Source organism: Ahaetulla prasina, chromosome 2 (assembly GCF_028640845.1).
Source record: "Ahaetulla prasina isolate Xishuangbanna chromosome 2, ASM2864084v1, whole genome shotgun sequence".
Classification (NCBI taxonomy): Eukaryota; Metazoa; Chordata; class Lepidosauria; order Squamata; family Colubridae; genus Ahaetulla; species Ahaetulla prasina.
The window spans coordinates 205,298,705-205,320,001 of NC_080540.1; the positions used below are offsets into that span (position 1 = coordinate 205,298,705).

At 40.8% G+C, this 21,297-nt stretch overlaps 1 protein-coding gene across 1 annotated transcript in view; it reads right to left on the bottom strand.

Annotated features, from left to right (window-relative positions):
* ABCA1 (ATP binding cassette subfamily A member 1) overlaps positions 1-21,297 on the bottom strand; it is a 133,766-nt gene that overhangs the window by 28,202 nt on the left and 84,267 nt on the right. Inside the window, exons 12-30 of the mRNA XM_058173100.1 lie at positions 20,956-21,144; positions 19,747-19,952; positions 19,460-19,636; positions 18,907-19,129; positions 17,967-18,188; positions 17,167-17,371; positions 15,998-16,108; positions 14,718-14,889; positions 14,491-14,622; positions 11,761-11,900; positions 10,912-11,049; positions 9,409-9,629; positions 9,076-9,148; positions 8,177-8,379; positions 5,439-5,487; positions 3,726-3,836; positions 1,898-2,046; positions 871-995; positions 428-526 (exon numbers count right to left, since the gene is read on the bottom strand). Coding sequence (XP_058029083.1) covers positions 428-526; positions 871-995; positions 1,898-2,046; positions 3,726-3,836; positions 5,439-5,487; positions 8,177-8,379; positions 9,076-9,148; positions 9,409-9,629; positions 10,912-11,049; positions 11,761-11,900; positions 14,491-14,622; positions 14,718-14,889; positions 15,998-16,108; positions 17,167-17,371; positions 17,967-18,188; positions 18,907-19,129; positions 19,460-19,636; positions 19,747-19,952; positions 20,956-21,144 — 2,945 coding nt within the window. The remainder of the gene's footprint in view (positions 1-427; positions 527-870; positions 996-1,897; positions 2,047-3,725; positions 3,837-5,438; positions 5,488-8,176; positions 8,380-9,075; positions 9,149-9,408; positions 9,630-10,911; positions 11,050-11,760; positions 11,901-14,490; positions 14,623-14,717; positions 14,890-15,997; positions 16,109-17,166; positions 17,372-17,966; positions 18,189-18,906; positions 19,130-19,459; positions 19,637-19,746; positions 19,953-20,955; positions 21,145-21,297) is intronic.

A 21,297-nucleotide genomic window follows, 5' to 3' on the forward strand; every position in this document is an offset into this window, starting at 1 on the left:
TTCGGAGAAGGGCGGGATATAAATGCAAAAAAAACAAACAAAACTCATGTGGCTGCTACGTTTTTATTGAACTTTGCCCAAGCCGTTCCAGTTATATTGTTTGGGTCTGCAGCTACCCAACTTTTCCACCAGGTTAACCACTAGTTATATCAGTTAAGATTTCTGACCGCTGCAGATTCAGCATAAATTCAGTATACATTCGAGATCAAGAAATTCTTGTCAGAATTTAAGAACATAAACCAAAAATCACATTAACAGAATATAGGAACATAAACCACATTCTGTAGCTGCAAATTTGTATTTCTCCCAGAATTACTAAACACACAACACAGTCACACTAGTAATTGCCAAGAGATCCATGATGAATTCCAAGTGTTCTCCAGCTCTTTCTTCATTTTACAAAGTGTTTTCCTAATATTCCACTTACGGAATGGAGTATCCTTCCATGCAACGGGTCCCGAAACCAGGTTTGCTGAGAAGAGCGCTCAAAAGCTTTTGAGTAGTAGGGTCTTTTGGGGCATCATTGCTGTGGATGCATCAAAAGGAAACCATCAAGGCTTAAAATTAATTCAAAGGCAGAGGAAACAGAAACACAGGAATAGGAAGAATTCAGGAAGCTGAAGCTATTTGTTTCAAACAAGATTAATGTTCCTTCACATTAATTCACATTAATTCCATAGCTCTTCCATGTTTATTTCAATCTCCATTCAGAATTCCCAGAAGTACAGTATATGATATGGTGTATTTACAACCTGGTATTAAATTGGTTTTGCATTGTTTATCACATCTGACTTAATCTGTGAGTTTGAGCCTGCGCACCATAACATACTAAGTTATATCAGATTTCTTGAACTATTGTTTAATATTTACCTGATAAATGTATACTGCTCATCATACATCCATGGGTGCAATTCAAGACTGGGATATTTTCCAAAGGGTGGAACAATCAGACTAAACACAAGAGCAATGCAAACGAAGATGGCAGGGAGGACAATCTGGAATGAGGCAGATAGGAGGGAAGGGAACAGGCTCACCAAATTCTTCAAGAAGAACAGCTTTGCACAACATGCTAAAAACTCGGCTCCTATCATTTCCAATATTTAATCAGTAATGTCAAACTGAACTGCAGATTCCTTTGCCATATTGCCTTTCAACAGCAAAGGAAGTGAATCATCAAGGGGGTAAAAAAAGCAAATAATTGCACCTTTTTGTGGGGGGAGAGAGGAATCCTTCCAAAGAACATGCCTTCCCCCTACCAAATTTCAAACTTCATCCCACATTAAAACTCTAAAAACTTTGATGTGATTAATTCAGCAGGGAAAAACAAACAAACAAACATTGTTCCACCTGCTAATTACCATTCTTGTCAATGTAGAGTTTAATATATATTGCCGCTGGATGGGAAATAAGAATCTGATTTTAACCCCTCTTTGTGTAAACTACCAGCATTCAAGTTTCGCACTGAGAAAACTAAGCTTCCAAAAGTTAGTGATCAGTAGTAATTGACTTACTAAGCAGAAAAGGAACTAGTTTTTGAAATTCCTATACTGGTAGTCTTCGACTTATGACCATTCATTTAAGAACCAATCAAAATTACGATGGCTCTGAAAAAAGCTTACATTTACAACTATTGCTGTGTCCTTCCATGGTCACATGATCACCATTTGTGTCCTTCCCAGCTGGCTTCTAACAAGCCAAGTCAATGGGGAAGCCAGATTTTCTTAATGACCCCATAATTTATTTAACCTCTGCAGCCGTTTGCTTAACAACCGGGGTAAAAAAAAAAAAAAGATAGTAAAATTGGGCATGATTTGGCAATGGACGTTCCAGTCCCAATTGTGGATGTAAATTGAGGACTACCTGTAGAATTGAACCCTTCGGAGAGAACCCAACTCACCTGAGCAAAAATGCCCTTTCTGCTGCGCTTGGCAATAAGTAGCCGCTTCCAAAGCAGAGCTACAAACTGTTGCTGGGTCAGCTTCCAGCCTTTCATCTGACTGGATCCTTTGCCATCCATCCCACTCAGAAGGTCAGTTTCCCGAGACTCTGCAGGCAAAGAGTTGGGAGTCAATGAAAACTTCCATCTATTTCCCTAAGCCAGATGTCAGCAACCTGCAGCTCCGGAGCCGCATGCGGCTCTTTGGGCCCTCTGCTATGGCTCCCCGTTGGGTGATCGCATCACTGGCTGGCCATGCCCATTGCCCTCCCCTCCCAGTCACTCCTCGCCTAGCCTGAGAAAATAAGGGCGACAGCAGGGGATGGAGAAGCGGCCAGGGGAGATACAGAGAGAGGGGGAGAGAGAGAGGGAGGGAGAGACATATATCAAAAGGGTTTTGTGGTTCCCTGTGTTTTTTAACAACCAGTTCTCTGCCCTAATGACCAGCTGGGTAGGTGTGGCTGGATGTGTGTGTCATGTGACTGGTTGAAATGAGTGACATCAACTTGGCCACGCCCACCCAGGTTTTGTGGCTCCTGGTGTTTTCTTTTCTGTGGGAAACGGGTCCAAATGGCTCTTTGAGTGTTTAAGATTGCAGACCCCTGCCCTAAGCTGAAGAACTTCTAGGTAGGACACCTTGTTTAAGCATCTGCTTAGAGTCTTGAAACCTTTCCTCTCTTACTTAGCATAGGAGAATTGCATGGCTCACTAGATTGTAGCTGCACTACAACCCCCCCCCCCCAAGTGCCCCAGCCGGCATGGTCAATGTTTAAAGATAGGAGTTGCAGTTCAGGAACATCTAGTAGGGTTGTTAGAACTGGTAGATTTTCCATCTCTGCAACAGATACATTTTCCCTCCAAATGACCTGAAGCAAAAGAGAAATTTTTGAACTGGAAGCCGTGCTGGAGCTAGAAGCAGCAGCTGCCAAAAGGAAATCAAGTGGCTGAAACAGCAGCCTGGCGCCTGCATATTTTTTTGATGCTAAACTTGAAGTTATGAATTTCTAGCGATAAGGCTTGGGGAACTGACCCTGACTGTCCTTTCCACAGGCAGCTAACAATTTCCCACCGTATCGTTATTAGTTTATTTTGACAAACGTTGCTTCACAGACAGACATGCACGTCCCTTGATTATTCAGTACCACTTTGTGGGTTGCATCAAGTAGGCTTAAAACCAAGTACATCTCTTCATATTCAAGCTTAGAGAAGGGAAGTGGTTGCCTTGGCCAAGCACACCTCATCAGCATGGGACACAAGCCAATGAAGGGCAGAGGGGGACTGTAAATGGTGGAATACAGGACATCCAGAAGGACAGACACGGGAGGGAAATAGGCACGTGCAGGGAGCTGAAGTCAAGGCAAGCGTGGTAGACCAGAAGAAGCATGAGGTGCTTCTTCTGGCCTAATGAATGCAACTGGGACTACTGAAACTGCCACTAAGCAGTATGGTTACATCATATTTCACCTCAGCTCTGCTCAGCAACAGAAATTCTGATCCCAATTACTGGTTAGCAAGGAAGGACTACCAGTAAATTAACTCTGGTGTCAATCTGGGGAGGGAGCCTCTTGTTTCTTGGGTCTCAAGTTATATACACTGGGTTTGATGTACATCTTGATGTTCCTAGCATGGGTGTGTTGCGAGGTGATACTCCCCTGAATTACAATGAACCACCCATAACCTCACAGTCCCTATTTGAAATAAGATCAGCAAATCATGCACAGCTGGTCATCAGTTATAATGTACTTTTTATCTCATACATGCAGAGAAACATGGAAGCTTTCCACTCTACCTGGATCTATGTCAGAATCATTGGGATCAAAAGCATCATCCTCTGTGAATGGGCGAAGGCAGCTTTGTCGGTCTCCAAAGACTCGGTTTCGTCTAGCGGGTAATGTGCCGTCTGAAAAGAAAAGTTCATTTTCTATCAAAATTGAATTCACGCTGCCCAAACTATTGCACTTGTATGTTTTCTGCTCCGTTTTCCTTTTATTTTTAAGAATCTCGTCCGGAAAATTCCCAGAAAAGTAATAAAAGTTGCTTCAAGGAAGCGACCCATCTATTGTGGTCTGTCAGCAGACTACGGAGCTGGCAACGGAATCAGACAGCAATGAGGCTGAGGTGCGGACCCCAGAGACTCCAGAGACTGATAGTAGTGAGGCAGAGGAACAGGAGGAGCCTGTTCCTAATGTACGCATGGGAAGAGCTGCCAGAAGGCAAGAACAGCTCAGGCAGAGAGGACAACTCAGGAGTAAGACCAAGAGATGATTGGCCCCTCCCATAAGGCTTAAAACAAGACCAACACCGGTGTTTCAGCTTGCCGGAAAACAATGTTGTAGCTGCGTTCTTTGCTCCGTTCTCTGCTCTGACTTCTGGACAGTTATCAGGAAGAGCCTTTGGCAGTTTGCCTAATTGGACTCAGGTCTGTGATAACCGAAGAATGTTTGTTTGGGAGGCCTTTGTTTTACTTTGAGTTGCACGACGCTGGAAATGGAGTAATTCCCAGCTGTTCAAATAAAGTTTATTTTATCACAAACTGAGTTTGTTGCTACCTACTTGGGTCTGGGTCACAACACCGTCATTGTTTTTAGAAGAAAGCACAATGGGATAGAAGCACAGTGATGTAGGTGCAGGTTTGGTTCAGAACTGGGCATCCAAAGGCCAATCTCATCAACATTTGCTGAGTAATTCTGTTTCATGGTTCTTTGATTCTAGGGCAGGGATATCAAACTCCCGTCGACATGTGATGTATCGTAACTTTTTCCCCCTTCACGTAACTGGGCGTGACCAGCGCAGGACGCATCCGGCCTGCAGGCCACGAATTTGACAGCCCTGTTCTAGGGCATGTGAATCTTCTCAGCAGACTCTCAAATAGTACCAGCTTTTGGCACACATCAAACTATTTTTGTATGGAAGCTGTAACATTTGAAAGATGCTGACAGATATGTCAATCCAATTCACATTATGAATCGCCTTATTACTGACAGATCTTTCTGGAAATCCCCATTGCCAGCATAAACTTTTCTTACTCCATAGGTTTCAAATACAATAGCTAGACATTAAGGGCTACTGCATGAAAGGAACATTTAATGTACAACAGTACTGATTTTAGGGCGGCATGTTATAATAATAATATTGTTTATTGTTATAATTATTTTTTAAAGGAGAAGTCATTTATTTTTTCCTTTTACAATGTCATGCAGCTGCATTAACGTAATTCCAAGATAAAGTTTTAAAAAAGGGGAAATAGAAAATATTTTTAAAATCTATCATCTAAATAAAATTAGTAATTATACATGTGAAAAGTTATTATATGTAAAGAATATACCAGATTATAATCTATTGTTATTAAGGTAAATCCAATTGAGTGATAAAAATCAAGGTTTCTCTTCTGAAATTTCATTAACTTTTTTCTAATGTGGCAATTGAACAGGCTTTACTAATCCACAACTCAGTTGTTATGTTATCTAAAGTTTTCCAGTGTTGCACAATTATTGCTGTTTACCTGAAGTCTCTGCATCCACACCGTTATCATCTGCCACCTTGAGAAAAATCTGAAAGACAAAAGTGATGGCTTTAATGTATGGTGCTTTATGCTAAGCCGCATAGCACGATCTATCTTCAATGCTCTACTCAGGATGCTTCTACATAAGCGGCACGAGTCATCTCAATGTTCCAGTTTGGTGTAATGGTGAAGGTACTGGACTAGCAAACAGCAGACTATAAACTCTAATCCCACATTAAGTATGAAAGCCAGCAGGAGAATTGTAGGCCAGTCGCTCATTTTCAGCCTAATCTACCTCACAGGACTGTTGTTTTGGGAGAAATTGAAGGTGGGAGCATTATTTACAGGACTGTTTGTCAACCTTGGCAATTTTAACACATGTGGAGTTCAGTTCCCAGAATTCCTCAGTTGAAGTTGAAGTCTGTTCATCTTAAAGTTGCCAAGGTTGAGAAATACTAATTTGCATCAACTTGATCTGTACAAAATAAAGTTATGATATGAATCTAATTATAGTAAATAATTAATACCAGTTAAATATGTATTATTATTTATAATAAATAAATAATACCAGTTAAAGCAAGCAGGTTCCAACTTGATAAAATCAAGAACAGGGTATGATGAAATGCCTCCCATATTAACACTTAAGCCAGGAATCAAAAGCTTTATCCTTAAGCATGATTAATGCTCTTTTGTTTCCACAAACTCTTTTTTTTCCCCTGATGCTACTCTTTCAAATTTCTGTCTTAAATAAAGGCTAACAATTATTGTGGCCTATTTTAGAACATTTTAAAAATATTTTTTTCTTACCAAAAAGTGTATTATTAACTTTAGTAGGAGTAAAAGCGTAGCAAAGCGTTTCAAGAAATATTTCCACTGATCTTTCTTATTATGGGTTTTCCCCTACATTGAGTTGGTATTCTCTCCCCTAGAGTTAGCAGTCCAACTCTATCCTGCTTCTATGCCTCCACTACAATTACAATCCTAACAGGTTTACACACTTCAAGGCAGCCTTTGCACTCTGGTGAAATAAACTGGAGAAGGCTACATAAACACTTGCACAGCTAAAACTGCCCTAATCTGTTTTACTCATGAACGGAGAAGGGGTTGGAGGCCATGTCATGGTGACATAACAGAGAAAGGGGGGTGGAGGGGAAGGCTTGTGGGGTGGTTAAGCACAACTAAGAAAAGACCCAAAGATATGGATCTCATGGAAGAGAATTCAAGCTCTGTGGGAGGAAGAGAGAAAATCGTGTTTGAGAAAAAGCCAAGATGAGCTGTCCTCGAGTCACAGGACACATATTTCTTTGAAAAAAGGGTTCCTGATTTAATCCATGACATTTCCAGGTAGGGCTTTGGTTAGGATTAAGGTTAGGGTGACCCAGGTTTTTTTTTTCCCGAAGATCCCTGCAGAGATGCTAGGGGAGGGCAGTTCCTTTCCCAAAGAAAGCTGGGAGGAAAGAGGAGTTTTTTGCTGACCTCACAGATGGCAGTTCTGATTAGGTCTGTATCGCCATGCATGGATGCCCTGATAAACCTAAGTAAAATCCAGAGGCAGAACCATAGAGAACTGCTTTTAGCATAGCTCACAGTAACATCCGTGCAGATGAAGTTCCCGCCACCCTCATGTGCAGCTCACCAGAGACATCTGAATATTCCCTGACCGCAAGTTGATAGCATTGGAGAATTAGATCCATGAATAGCACGGAATTCATAAGTTTGCATTTACTACTATTATTATTTATTTCTATTACTATTCCGCCCACCAGAAAAGCCAAAACACAGTTTTGCAGCACTGCGATTCATTTCATGAGAATGGGTGTTAATACGTTTTGGAAGCATACCCCTCTGCCAAGTGCAAGAAGGCTATTATTGGACCTGAAGAGCTGTCTCTTCCCAATTAAATTGATCCATCCCACCTGGTTAAGCAGGGAAGGACGTGCTGCTTGCTGCATATCCCATTGGTCAAAGAATTTTGACTGGCGGGATGCAGGAGGAAGGCTTTCTCTCAATGGTGGGATTCAATTTTTTTTACTACCGGTTCTGTGGGCGTGGCTTGGTGGGCGTGGCAGGGGAAGGCTACTGTAAAATCTCCATTCCCTCCCCACTCCAGGGGAAGGTTACTGCAAAATCCCCATTTCCTCCCAATCAGCTGGGACTTGGGAGGCAAAGAATAGATGGGGCGGGGCCAGTCAGAGGTGGTATTTAGCAGTTCTCTGAACTACTCAAAACGTCCGCTACCAGTTCTCCAGAACTTTTTGGAACCTGCTGAATACCACCTCTGCTTTCTCTGCTGTTGCTTTTGCCCTTTGGAACGGCTGACCTTCAGAATTGAGGCAAACCTGAATTGTTGGTTCTATGGAAGTATGTTAAGACCTGGCTTGGCTAATTAGCATGGGGTGTGTTGCAACCCTGGGGGTTGCGGGTGGCTTGAGGGCACTGCTTCCTCCTTATTAATTCTTTTAGCTGTCTGAATTTTTAAATTCTGATTTTCACTTTTAACTGGTAAATTTTAACTTTCTTCTTAACTTGGCTTTTTTTAATCTGAGCTGTTCCTCGTATAGATGTATTGATGTTGTTCTAAACCATCCAGAGTCCTTTGGGTGAGGTTGGCAGTGTAGGAATTTAATAATAAAAGTAAGTATTTAATAAATAACTACATCTCAGCCACATCTTGCTGGGATCAAACCAAGCGAGGGACAATTTGAGCACTTCTGCTGTCATCTGCACGCTTCACTTACTTCTTCCAAGGTAGTCTCAGAAATGCCATAGCTGGAAATACCCAGGTCAGAGAGGCGGTCATCAATCTCATGAAACAGCTCCACAAAAGCTCCTTCTCGGGCAGCTTCATAGGGCAAAACATAACTTAACTCGTGGCCAATGTCCTCCACCAGCTTTGCTTCCGGGACGTGCTTCATAATCAGATTAGAAATTGCAGAGACATCTAGAAGAATGCAAGGAGTCATCAAATTCTGCCGTTGCCGCTGTTGCTTTGTGCTGTACCAACTAAATATAATCTTTTCATATCAGATATTGCTAATGATCAAAGTGCTTATCTCGGGGAGTTTTTAGAGTGCAGTACTGCAGGCTACTTCAGCTGACTGCTAGCTGCAGTTCGGCAGTTCAAATCTCACCAGGCTCAAGGTTGACTCAGCCTTCCATCCTTCCGAGGTGGGTAAAAATGAGGACCCAGATTGTTGGGGGCAATAGGCTGACTCTGTAAACTGCTTAGAGAGGGCTGTAAAAGCATTATGAAGCGGTATATAAATCTAAGTGCTATTGCTATTTCCATGAATAGAAGGGCTTCCCCAGTCCATGGAAAGTTTCTCAAGTAACAGAGAAAATCCTCTTGGGCCATGAGTAGTGGGGGTGCTACCTATGTTCTTCCCAGATCTATTCTAAGGGGTGAGGAGGAGAGAAGAATCCCGCCACCACATTAACCAGCAATAAAAGGCAGCTGCCAGAAGCAAAGCCTAAGTTTTTAACTCGCCTTGCTTAGACTAATAGTCTATCAATGCTCAGACTTTGGACTAATTTTTTTTAAATGCCAAGAAAATTACTATCAAAATTCTGTCACAATGGGGATTAAGAACTCCCCATCTAGCCAAACAGAAATTCAGTACGCAAGAAACAACCTTACCTATTGTTGGGGTGTCACTTTCATGATCACTCCCAAGGCCAGCATCAGAACTACTCTGCGAAACACTGTCATCCTAGTCACAGAAGAAAAGGTAATTGAAAGATCTTTTAGCCCAAGTAAATCAGGAGGAAGTACATTTTAAGAACACTGAGACAAGAGCAATCAAGGCAGGCATTGAAATCAAATCAATCAGAAATCGGAATGTTGCTATGCCTTTAGACCGTGCCGTTGTGCTCCTGAATATTTTGTATGATTATAGACCCCAAGAAAGAAGTTCTCATACTTCAGAAGCCCCATCTATTTAGTTTGTTTTAGACTGGCAACAACTCCTACCTTTTTCAGGTAAGATATTGTGCTGCTGCTGTTTCTACAGGAGCTGAGTGAGGAATCCACATCCTTCTTCACTAAGGTCAGGTAGTATCCTGTGCCCAGCTGGTTCTTCAGGAATAATGGAGAGCCAACGCAACAGAGTTTGCCATTAGATATGATGGCAATTCGGTCTCCAAGGATGTCTGCCTCATCCATGTGGTGGGTGGAGAGAATGATAGTGCGACCTACATTCAAAAGAAACACGCACATATTAGGGAAGCTTAGTGATCATGTGATTTCTGTTTTCCTTACATGGGCAAACATCAGCTCAGAGACGGCAAATCAACACCAGGAAAATAGAATCTTTCTATTAACTTTCCCACACAACCATGGTTGTCCCAAGCTTATCCAAAGAGCCTCGCAGATGTTTTTACAAAAGCCACAGCAAGAAGATATAGTGGATCAAGATCTGCCATTCTAGCTGACTGAAATCTGATGTCAATGTTATTATTGCCCATTAATTAAAGCATAGAAATGTTGTCAGTAGCATCACATTCTTTCTCCTATGCACAACTTTACAAATAACTGAAGGTTCAACTGGAGGACCACAGCTTATTCAAACACCGCTTCATGAGGAACATCCATAGCTCAGTGGAAGAGAAGACATGTAGCATTGCAGAAAGTCCCACTTTCAAACCTTAGCATCTCTAGTTTAAAAGATTGCAGATTGTTGGGCTGGGAGACACCTTAACTTGAAACTTCAGAAAAGGAATAGTGATCGATTGTTCTGACCAAAATGTTAGCAAGACTAAAAAGGTTTCATCTGGAAGATCTTGGAGAGCCAGCTTAGACTTAATTTAAGCCATTTTAGGTCTACCCAATCTTGTTCTGAGCCTCAGAGGTGCAATGGTTAGAATGCAGTACTGCAGGCTACTTCTGCTGACTGCTGGCTGCCAGTTCAAATCTCACCAGGCTCAAGGTTGACTCAGCCTTCCAGCCTTCTGTGGTAGGTAAAATGTGGGCCCAAATTGTTGGGGGCAAGATGCTGACTCTGTAAACTGCTTAGAGTGGGTTGTAAAGCACTGTAAAGCGGTATATAAGTCTATGTGCTATAGCTATTCTGCACAGAAATCTTTGGCAAACGTTCCTTGAGAGTTCAACTAGTTACATTAAGTGGACTATTGAATGAAAATAGTGATTTTCTTATTGCATGTCATTAGGTGTTTCATTCTTACACACAAAGGAGGCAAACAAAAATACACTATACAGAATTAAATTGTATAAAATCAGATCACTGTCTGAGCAAGCTTAATACTGTATACATTAACTAGCCATTGTTTTCTGGGGTTTCAGATAGGACTCTTTCCTAGCTCAAAATGGCGGTAACAGAAATTGGAACCTTCTGCATGCAAGGCAGGTACTCTGCAATTAAACCTCTGCTCTTTTCTATCTAAAATTTTTGCTTCCGACAATCACCAACCAATATAAACATGCAAAGTTTCATTGATCCGTAAGACAAAAGAATACCTTGTCGATATTTCAAGAGCAACTCCCAGATTCCTCTTCGGGAATACGGATCCACTCCAGCTGTTGGCTCATCAAGAATGACAACTTTAGAACCACCTACAAAGGCCAGAGCTATTGAAAGTTTTCTCTGCATGCCACCTAGGAGACAAGTTTGGGCAGAGTTAGACTCTCTGGAGATATTTTAATGTTAAATGCTTTTATATTCTTAGAATGATTCTTTTATATGTGTGTGGTTTCATCTGATTGTTGTACACAACTTTTCATGAGATGGTTCATAAATTTAATTAACAAATAAATATGAAGAACTAACCATCATGCACTTAGGTGAATACATCCCAATGGGTAAGCAAGTGGGCAGACATGTTATAACTGAAATAGTCTTTCCCAATTAACTATCCTTCAGATAAGCTATACCACCACTAATTATTATATAATTTGAGGAAGGACACATCCATGCCTTTATGATTTCTCAAATATGGATGGGCCATCTTGAAATGAGACCTTGGTTTTCTTTTCCTTTAATTCACTAAATTCCTCAAGGAAGATCCTGTAAATCACAGGATGTAGAGGAGAAGAACATTTTTTTCTCCGAACTTTTTTGACCATCCAGGAGGAATCTTCATGTTTGCTGCTCAGCCGAGACCACCCTTTTTTCTTCCCATTTTCTTCTTCATTTACCACCCACAATAAATAGAATGTTGTGCACAAAGGTGTACAACATCTCTCAAGAGTTTAGAAAGTCCCCTTGTAGCTTACAAAAGAAGAGCAATGAGAGCTCTCAACATCTTATATTCTACAGGTATGTAGATAAGATAAGCAACACTAAATAACTGAATAATAGCAATTTACCGGAGAGTTGGCTTATCTTAGATTTGAGTTTGTGAGGCAAGCCTACATCTATAGCCATTTGTTCCATTTCCTTTTTCACCAAGTTTTTCGGCAGACCTTTCAGGCGTGCGTAAAACCAAATGTGTTCTTCCACCGTCAGCCTAGGCAAAAGGGAGAAACGGATGAGAAACGAGACAGTATATATATATATATATATATATATATATATATATATATATATATATATATATATATATATATATATATATATATATATATTATATATATATATGTATATATATATGTATATATATATGTATATATTTGTTTTCTGAGGTTTTCTCACGTAAAATTGGAAGTGTCTTGGCGTTTGACGAAGTCTCATTCGTCATCTTCAGGCTTCAGCTTCGTGCTTCTGGGAGCAATGCACGAAGCTGAAGCCTGAAGATGACGAATGAGACTTCGTCAAAACGTCGCCAAGACACTTCCAATTTTACGCGGGAGAAAACCCGAATAACCAAAGACCTACATATATATATATATGTATATATATATGTGTGTGTGTGTGTGTGTGTGTGTGTGTGTGGTTTGGTTCTGCTAATCTATTTTTAAAATTGAGGTTATGCCTAGCATAGGCTATTTTTACATTATCTGATGACTAGATGTTTTAGAACACCTGTAAGTGGGGGAAATTAAAAGGCCATCTCTACACAGATCAAAGAAGGTTTCTTACAGCTCATCAGACCATTTATTATCGATCCTAATATTTCCTAATCAATCCTCCCTCAGACAGATGCTTTTCTTCCTTGACTGCAGCTTCTAGAAGACCAATCAACTTGGATACAATAAGGATATATCAATGGAGATAATGGAGCATTAGGACGGCATGGTTGTTTTATTTATTTATTAGATTTTTGTCCTGCCTTTATTACTTCAAAAGTAATGTAAGGCAATGAACATACTGTACATAATACTCCTTTGTCTTCCAATGTTCACTACAACAGCAAACTTGTGAGGTAGGTTGAGCTGAGAGAGAGAGAGAGAGTGATTGGCCCAGAGTCACCCAGCTGGCTTTCATGTCCATGGTAGAACTGGAATTGTCTCCTCCCCTCCCGTCCCCTGCTCTCCTCTCTCTTACACAAGGTTTTAAGCACAATACAAATATGTATAGGCAGCACAACTGAAGGGTTACAGGATAAAAAGCCATTTTAAGAAAATTATAGCACTCGGAGTGAACGCTCACAATTTCCGAGCATCTGTGGGAGTCAGAGCATCTGACGAAAGTTGCCAACAATCTCATTTAGTTACACAGTCAGCAAAGGAGAACAAAAGGGATCTATCTTGTAAATATAAATGAGTTCTTGCACAACACTCTCTTTGCCAAGAAAAAAAAAATCATTATTCCTCCCCTTCATTTACCATGCTTCAGTGGGCAGTAAATTTATTTAGAGGGAACAAATGGGGCTGACACAACAACAACAAAAAAATGCTGGTTTATCAATGCATTAATCCTGCCTGCTAATATTCCCTACAAGTAGATACCTCTAATCATCCATGGATGGTGATATCAGATAATTGTGTAATATACAGCATGAATCATGATTGGAGGATTGTTCCTCTCAAAATAAACCAGGGGTTGAAGCCACTGCTTAGCCTTGCCCTTTCTTTTCTGGTTTCTTCCAAAAGTTCCAAGCACTGATATTTACAGAAAACGATAAACCTACTACAGATGAAACTACCCATGATTTATTGTCTGGGCTCAGTTCCAGGAAAGGTCAATAAAAATAATCTAAACATGTATTAGAAAGCCTTTATTTACTTTATTTACTGTGTCACAACACAGTATACAACTGTTCTGTTTGGAGAAAAATGTGATTCTATTATGTTTTCTATTTAGTGCCCTTCCTACCTAAATATTCCATCATGTTTTTTCTGAAGCAGCTCAAGAATTTGAGGACAGTTTTGAAGCAAAGCAATACATCCTACAGAACATGAACTTGGTGGACTAGTCAACATTCACACAGATGTTATTCGTATAGCAATAGCACTTAGACTTATATACAACCGCATAGTGAAGGGTTCCTCAAACTTTTTGAACCGGGGACCGATTCATTGTCCCTCAGACTGTTGGGGGGGGGGGCTGGACTGACTGGGTGGGTGTGGCTAGGTAGTCAAGTGACTGGATGGTCATGGCCAATTTAGCTTTTGTCCATTTTGCTTTTGTCCTTGCTGGACTTGCTCAACACAAGTAATCTATTTACTTAAGAAGGAAAAAAGAGCACAAACTTTCTTGTGAAATAACTAACCAGAAATGCAGCTAGAGTGGATGCTCACTGGAAGATAAGGCCGACGGTGAGGGGCGAGGGGCGGGGTTGAATCCCATCACTCCAAGGGCCGGATACTTTGCATTGGCGGGCCGTGTCCAGCCCATGGGCCGGAGTTTGAGGATGCCTACCATAATGCTTCACAGCACTTTCTAAGCGGTTTACAGAGTCAGTATATTGCCCCCAACAATCTGGGTCCTCATTTTACCGACCTCATAAGGATGGAAAGCCGAGTCAACCTCAAGCCCGTCAGGATCGAATTCCGGACTGTGAGCAGAGTTAGCCTGCAATACGGCCACCAGATATATGGGCATATGTATATTCTCTCCCCACCACCATTATCTCCCATCACAACCCTATGCATTTTCCTAATGAGGAAATAAATGAATAGATATACAAGGGAATTGTGATTGGTAATGTGACTCACTCATCAAACAAGACATTGTGTTGAGGACAAACACCCAGATTCTTCCGGATACTGTTGAGTTCAGAACGGATATCTTTACCCAGGATGAAGGCTGTGCCTGAGGTTGGGGGGAATAAGCCGGTCAAAATGGACCTAAACATAATAGAGAAGGAGTTAGTTTCCAACGTGACAGACTCAACTATGCATCAAGATGTCATTTCTTCTTCTTTAACAAATTTCCCTCTTACATTGTGGTAGTTTTTCCTGCTCCATTGTGCCCTAAGAAGGAGGTAATTTGCCCTTCGTAGAAATTCAGTGTAAGACCATCTATAGCCAGCTTCTTGCCATCACGGTAAACTTTCACCAAGTTCTTAATGGAGACTCCAAGGGGAAGATGGCTTGGCTCTTCTTCCATACAAACTATAAAAAGGGAAAGGAAATCCAACTAAGCAAGTAATCAGATTTTTATTGGTATTGTGTGCAGTCTTTTCGAACAATAATGTAGGTAGGGAAAATAATAGAGATCATAGGGCACATTGGGATACGATCGGGGTGAAATCCAGCAGGTTCTCACAGAACCGGTAGTGGAAATTTTGAGTAGTTTGGAGAACTGGCAAATACCACCTCTGCCTGGCCCCAGAGTGGGGTGGGAATGGAGATTTTGCAATATCCTTCCCCCAGGAGTGGGGAGGGAATGGGGATTTTGCAGTATCCGTCCCCTGCCACACCCACCAAGCCACACCTATTAAGCCACACCACGTCCACCAAGCCACACCTACAGAACCGGTAGTAAAAAAAATTGGATTTCGCCACTGGATATGTTGTACATGTAGCCACTTTATGAATCCTGGGGAATATGACTGTGGGCAATCTAACTGATCCCAAGAAGAATTATGAAATGTCAGAAGATTTCCATCCAAAAAATAAAAATCTGGGAAGAATTATCTGACCTAGGTTTGATCAAATATGCTCCTGTTTCTGATCAGGCCTTGGTTAGGTTTATTTTGGCATCAACACTACAGTTTAAGCTCCAGTCATGTTTTTGCAGGATTAGTCCATGTTCCATCTGATCCAACCTTTCTGAATTTCAAGAAATCCCAACATTACTCCTTAACGACCCCTCTTCCTGAGAAAAATCCTCCATGTCTCATATCATGACTGTATCACTAATGAAGAGGTACTGCAACGACCAGATTTAGAACACCTATTGAGAACTGTGAATGAAAGTCAAATGTTGGCCATATCTTACGTATGCCTAAAGACAGGCATCCAAAAATGGCACTATGTTGGGATACCTCCTGGAGGAAAGAGGAAACAAAATCGGCCTCGAAAAACTTGGCACCAAACATTAAAAGTAGATCTTAAGATTGTCCCTTGGAACGATGCCAAAGATGATGTGAATGATCAGAACTGCTGCAAAATACTTGCTGCTTAATGTGCTCTGCACAGGATGTAATGATGATGGTGATGGTGATGGTGATGATGACCCCCTTTAGTAAGCGTCTAAGATTGCAAATGAGTCACTTACTTTCTGAGGATCCTGCAGCATGAGAAGGGAGCCACTGTCCCCCAGATTCCTCACCAAACCAATAGGATTTCATAAAGGGGAAGTACCAAGGTCTGGGAATGCCATACTGACCTAAACAGAATGCAAAGAACTTTTCATGAAACAAAAGAATCGGTCACAGCACTTGAGATATGAAAAGGTGCTTTTGAAATGGCTGAACCACATTCTAGAACTAGAACTCAAGTTCTAGCCACATCAACCTATTTGATTTGGAAAGTGTTACATATATGATTTAACCCCAAGTACTAAAACTGCTTGAAACAGATTCTAGGTTCTTTTCATTTGTAAATCACATATACAAATGTATTCTTTTAACTGGCACACACATTCGTTTTGATTGCCTTCTAGAATTTCTACTTTTAACCCCATAGTTCAATTTACTTTATTTCCATTTATTAAGGTGCAGACTGGACGATATAGTGGGATTCTTTGTATCTCTACAGTAAGATCAATTCAGAAAGACTCTGAATGCGTGCAATTAATTTTTTTAGAAATATATCCAGCAGGCAACATTGAAAGCAGTATATTACATTGGTGTAAATGTGTCCTTCAAAAACGATTTTCGGAGCTGAACCTACTGTTAAAATATCTTCGCTTATGATTTGAGAAATCTGCTTACAAGTTTAGAACCTCTAGTTTTTGCATATTCAACTCTGAGTAAATTAATCACACAATGAAAGGTTTATACATAGGAAAGCAGAATTCCCATATCTAGGGATTGTTCCTGTCTAGTATTCCCCACAATACTTGAGACCTTTGGAACCATTTCTGCAACTGAACCAATTAGTTTGGATTTTTGCTACTTCTCCAGTGGAAATGCTATGAAGTCAGTATTGCAGAATGGGCACTTCTCATTATGGGAATTCTCTTCTGATCATGGTTCCTTAGATCAACCCTCCCATCCACACTTCCTGAAAGACTTAAGATGCTTTTATTTCCTGCCACTGTTTTTCTGCTTTCTCCCCTGCAGAGGAGCAGCTATTCTCCACATCCTCCACAGGACAGTGGCTTTCACTGGGACAAGTGGTTTTATTGGGAGAAGAAGATGGGGCTGTAGAAACTAACAGCAGGAGGAGGAGGAAGAGGAAGAGGAAGAGGAAAAGAGAAGCAGAAGGAGAAGAATTACTCACCTGGAAAAACAGACTCAATGTACCAAGTCATAATGCCATACAACAAGCTATCCAGCACCATCATGAATATACATATGGTCAAGCTGAAGTTGTCATTTTCCACAGGGCTTTCAAAGAAACTGTCCCACTGCAACCCAATCCCCTGTTCTTCAAACAGGGAAACATACTCGCAGCCAAATCCAAAGGCAACAGGAGAAAGTAGACTCTGATGAAGAAAGACCATCAATTAGTACTCCTACTACATTTACTATTTATGTTTTTTAATGTGAGGAAAGTCAATGAGTCAGATTAGACCAGCCACTGTTACATATACTAAGTAAAAGGGACCCAAAGTAAAAGGTGATTCAGGCCAATACTTCAATTATTGCCCATGGTTGATTAAAGGATATGTGCCCAATGGTGATAATCATTGAACAGAAACATGACTCTTGGTAGCTTTACCCCAATCATGTCTCCTTGCTCCTGGGTTGATGGGAAGGTTTCATAGCAAAATGTTTTCCATGCAAAGGGCAGTAAGTATTATGACAACCACTTCCAGTCAGAGATCAGCAAAATAGATTAAAGTTGAAACGTAACTTAGATTTTGTTACACATTAGCCATAGATTTAAGGAACCAGAGTTAAAAAATACGCAGAAAAATCTCTTCAATTACAGCCCTCCCAACTTTCCAGAAGTACATGGCTAAAATTTTCCATCCGAGTTGCAGAAATGAGAATCATTGTTCTAAGAATCTTAAAAATACCAGGCTCTGCAAAATTTCTTTTGCTTAACCCACAACAAAAAGATCTGCCAATACTCACTGCAAATATTCTGACAGAGAAACCGATATAGCTCTGCCAGGCATCACACAAGACATTAGGCAAATAAAGAGTAAAATAGATAATTCCTCCACAGGCAGCTGCTATGTTGGCTCTGGAGAAGAAGGTGCTGATGAGGAAGCACTGTGAAATGGTTACTACACCAAAGAGAGACAAGAAGACGAAAATCACAGTGGGGTCACTGTAGGGCAGCAAGTTTCCCTTCTGGATAAAAAAGAAGAGAAAGGGGAAATAAATTTATGTTGCACCAAACACTGTACCGTTAAAAAAAATGCAACTACTACAAATGGCTGGAGAACTTTGTTAAATATACTTTCAACATCCAAGTTCAGTTTCACCCAGGTAAGAGGTGAAGAAGACTAGTGATCTTGCATCATCCATATTCTTCTACAGACATGCAAGATGTCTACCCTGATCTGTTACTGGCTATCTTTTTCATTGTCATTTTCCAAGAATTCATAGAAATATTTTGGAGGTATCCAACTCTGTGACGCATGCTTGAGCAAAGGCTGGGATCACACACTACCCTGAGCCATAATATGATCTGGTTGGTTCTGACTTGCCACGTTGTGTAAAATATCTTGAATTCAGCTAAAGTTTTAGCCAAGGCTAATCTTTTCTTTCAATGACTGGAGAACTCTGGGAGCTGAAGTCCGTACTTCTTCAGGTTCCCAAGGTTGAGAGACAGGAGTATTGAGGAAATAGATTCATGTTTTACATCATACTTCCAGGCTAGCACTTTCTAGATAGGTTGGACTATTCCGATAACCTTGAACCATAATTATCCTTTGCCAACTGAGAATTAGATTGGCTGGTTGTCTACTGTATTCTGAGGGTACAAGTTTGGGGAAGAGTTCTTAATGTTTTTAACCACAACATTAATCCATCGAGAAAGGAGGGGGGGAAATGAAGCCAGTCTCACCTTAAGGATGAATGTCAGAAGCCCTGCACTCATGAGAATGGGGATGAAGCTACTAATGAACCAGCTAAGCCAGAGGATGCCATTGTTGAGGCCCATGATCTTCATTGTCTCTTTCAGCCGAGCTTCCTTCTCATATACAATCCCCTTGATGATCACCGCTACTGAGTAGATCCACGCTAAAGTCATGAAAAGAGGCATTGACCGGCTCGAGACACGCAAGAATCTAGAAAGGGAACAGCAGGCAAACAAAGGTTTGGGAGGATATTTTCCAGAGGCAGCTGCTATTGTTTCTAAAGACTCTTGGACCCAGGGAATAAAAACTATCCTAGGAAGCATCTTTGTCACCATCTTGAAGGTACCTGCTTCCTTCAAGATGGCTGAAGGAAGCTTCTTACAGCACCTTCCCCTCGGAGGAATGTTCTAGGGACTTTTTAAAGCAGAAATTCTTATTATATCCTCCAGCTAAGATAAGTGTAATTTTAAATTTGTCACAATATAGCTGGTTCTATATCAACAGGATATATCAACAGGATATTCATCTAATAAGTCTTACATGTCATCCACGTAACATGGATAAGGCATCTGCTGAACATAGACACCAGTTTTCTTCTCGGAGCCTGTCAAAGTCCGGATGATTGCTTGCTCTATTACATCCTGCAAGTAAGTGAAGCCTCCCCAAATGTAGCGCATGTCGTCAAAAGGATCAGCTCGAGGACCTGGGTCCCAGAATCTGCAAGAACAGAAAAGAACAATTTTACTGGTGTAGTGATTGTGACTTAAAGTTCTCAAATCTAAGACTACAGTCAGAATCTTAACAAAGCTGTTTCAAAGGATGCTCACTTGTCCTTAATTTTGTTGGTCCTTTCCACGTTGTCGATATCCATCCGTATCTTATACTTGACATGATGGGGCAAATCCACACTTTTAGGAGCAATTTCAGGGAAAATTATGCCAGCCCAGAATCGTCTCTGGTCCAGCAGTTCCATGGATTTGCTGACAAGCCACCCTTCATCAGGCACAGCTTCCAACTTGTTCAAATTGATGCACTAAAACGGAAACAAAGAATTGAGTTAGAAGCTGAAGTTTATTTGGTGGGGGGAGGGATGGAAAACCAAAATGTCTTTTTTTTTTCCCCCTAGGAAGTGATTTTCTAACTCTGATTCGGGTTGAATCTTTGTTTATTTTGCTGTGTATCATAGTTTGTGGTGCTTAGAGAGCCTTCGTTAAAAGCCTTTTTCTAGAACCGAGCCTGTTCTCATGTCATTTTAGTCAAAAGTCCTATTTGACTTCTCACAACTTAATTTGAAGAGTAGGAAACTCTCCAGACATTTCAGACTGCAGTTTCTAAAATATTAAGACAAAATGATCAGTGGTTAGGGATAATCAAAGCTGGACTCCAAAACATATAAGGAACCTGGTTGCCTAACCTATTGTCAACAATTGTGACAATAGGTTCATGCCTTTCATGTACACCACTTTTCCTACACAAAACAAAACAAAGAACTTCAGGGATCTGGTTTGGGTCCCTTGAACAATTGATGTGATAGAGCACTCATGGGGAACTATTCTCGCTTTAGGAGCCTTAATCTCTCTGAGAAAGACAGATAAGTAACAATAAAAGAGATGGGTTACAGCTCAGGGTTGAAATGAGGGGTCCTTGGTATTCTCTTAGCTTGGTTGTTTCTTCACAGGTGTTTCATTATCCAAACTAGGCAACACCATCAAGTACTAGGATTGAGAATGTTACCTAGTTTGATAATGAATTGTCTGTAAGAAAACAACCAAGCTCAGAGAGGACCAAGGATAAGGAAGGATCACAGATAACTTCCAGGCTAACAAAAATAAATAAATAAAACTCAAAACAACACCCCCCCCAAAAAAGCCTTAACTACCACTATAATCCCTAATTAAAAAATTCATTGTACATATCTTTGGAAACAGTTTCCCCTCCTTTCCTCTTCCACAAATCACTATTTACTTTGGAATCAATCATCCTAACAAAGACAGAAAATAAAATAAATAACCCTCCATCAAGAATAGGAGACTCACTTCCATAAAATGGGAAATAGTCATAATGGTTCGATCGGTTTCATTGAATGCATCCCTCCAGGTGTAAATAGAGCCATTCACTGGACCAACATCCTCAGGGTGTTTTGCCAGGAACTGGGCAACCTCCTCCCTGCTCCATTTTGAATCAACCATGTATTGGTTCCAAAGGTACTCACTCTTCAGCAAAACCTACAGTAATCAAAAGAGCAAACGTGTTTAATTAAAACCGCCCTGAAAAAGAGGGAAAAAAAGAAGAGCTATTGCCATTCATTCATTCATTCATTCATCCATCCATTCACTCGTTCCACTTGAAAGTGCAGCTTGTTGTTAAAGAATAGGGAA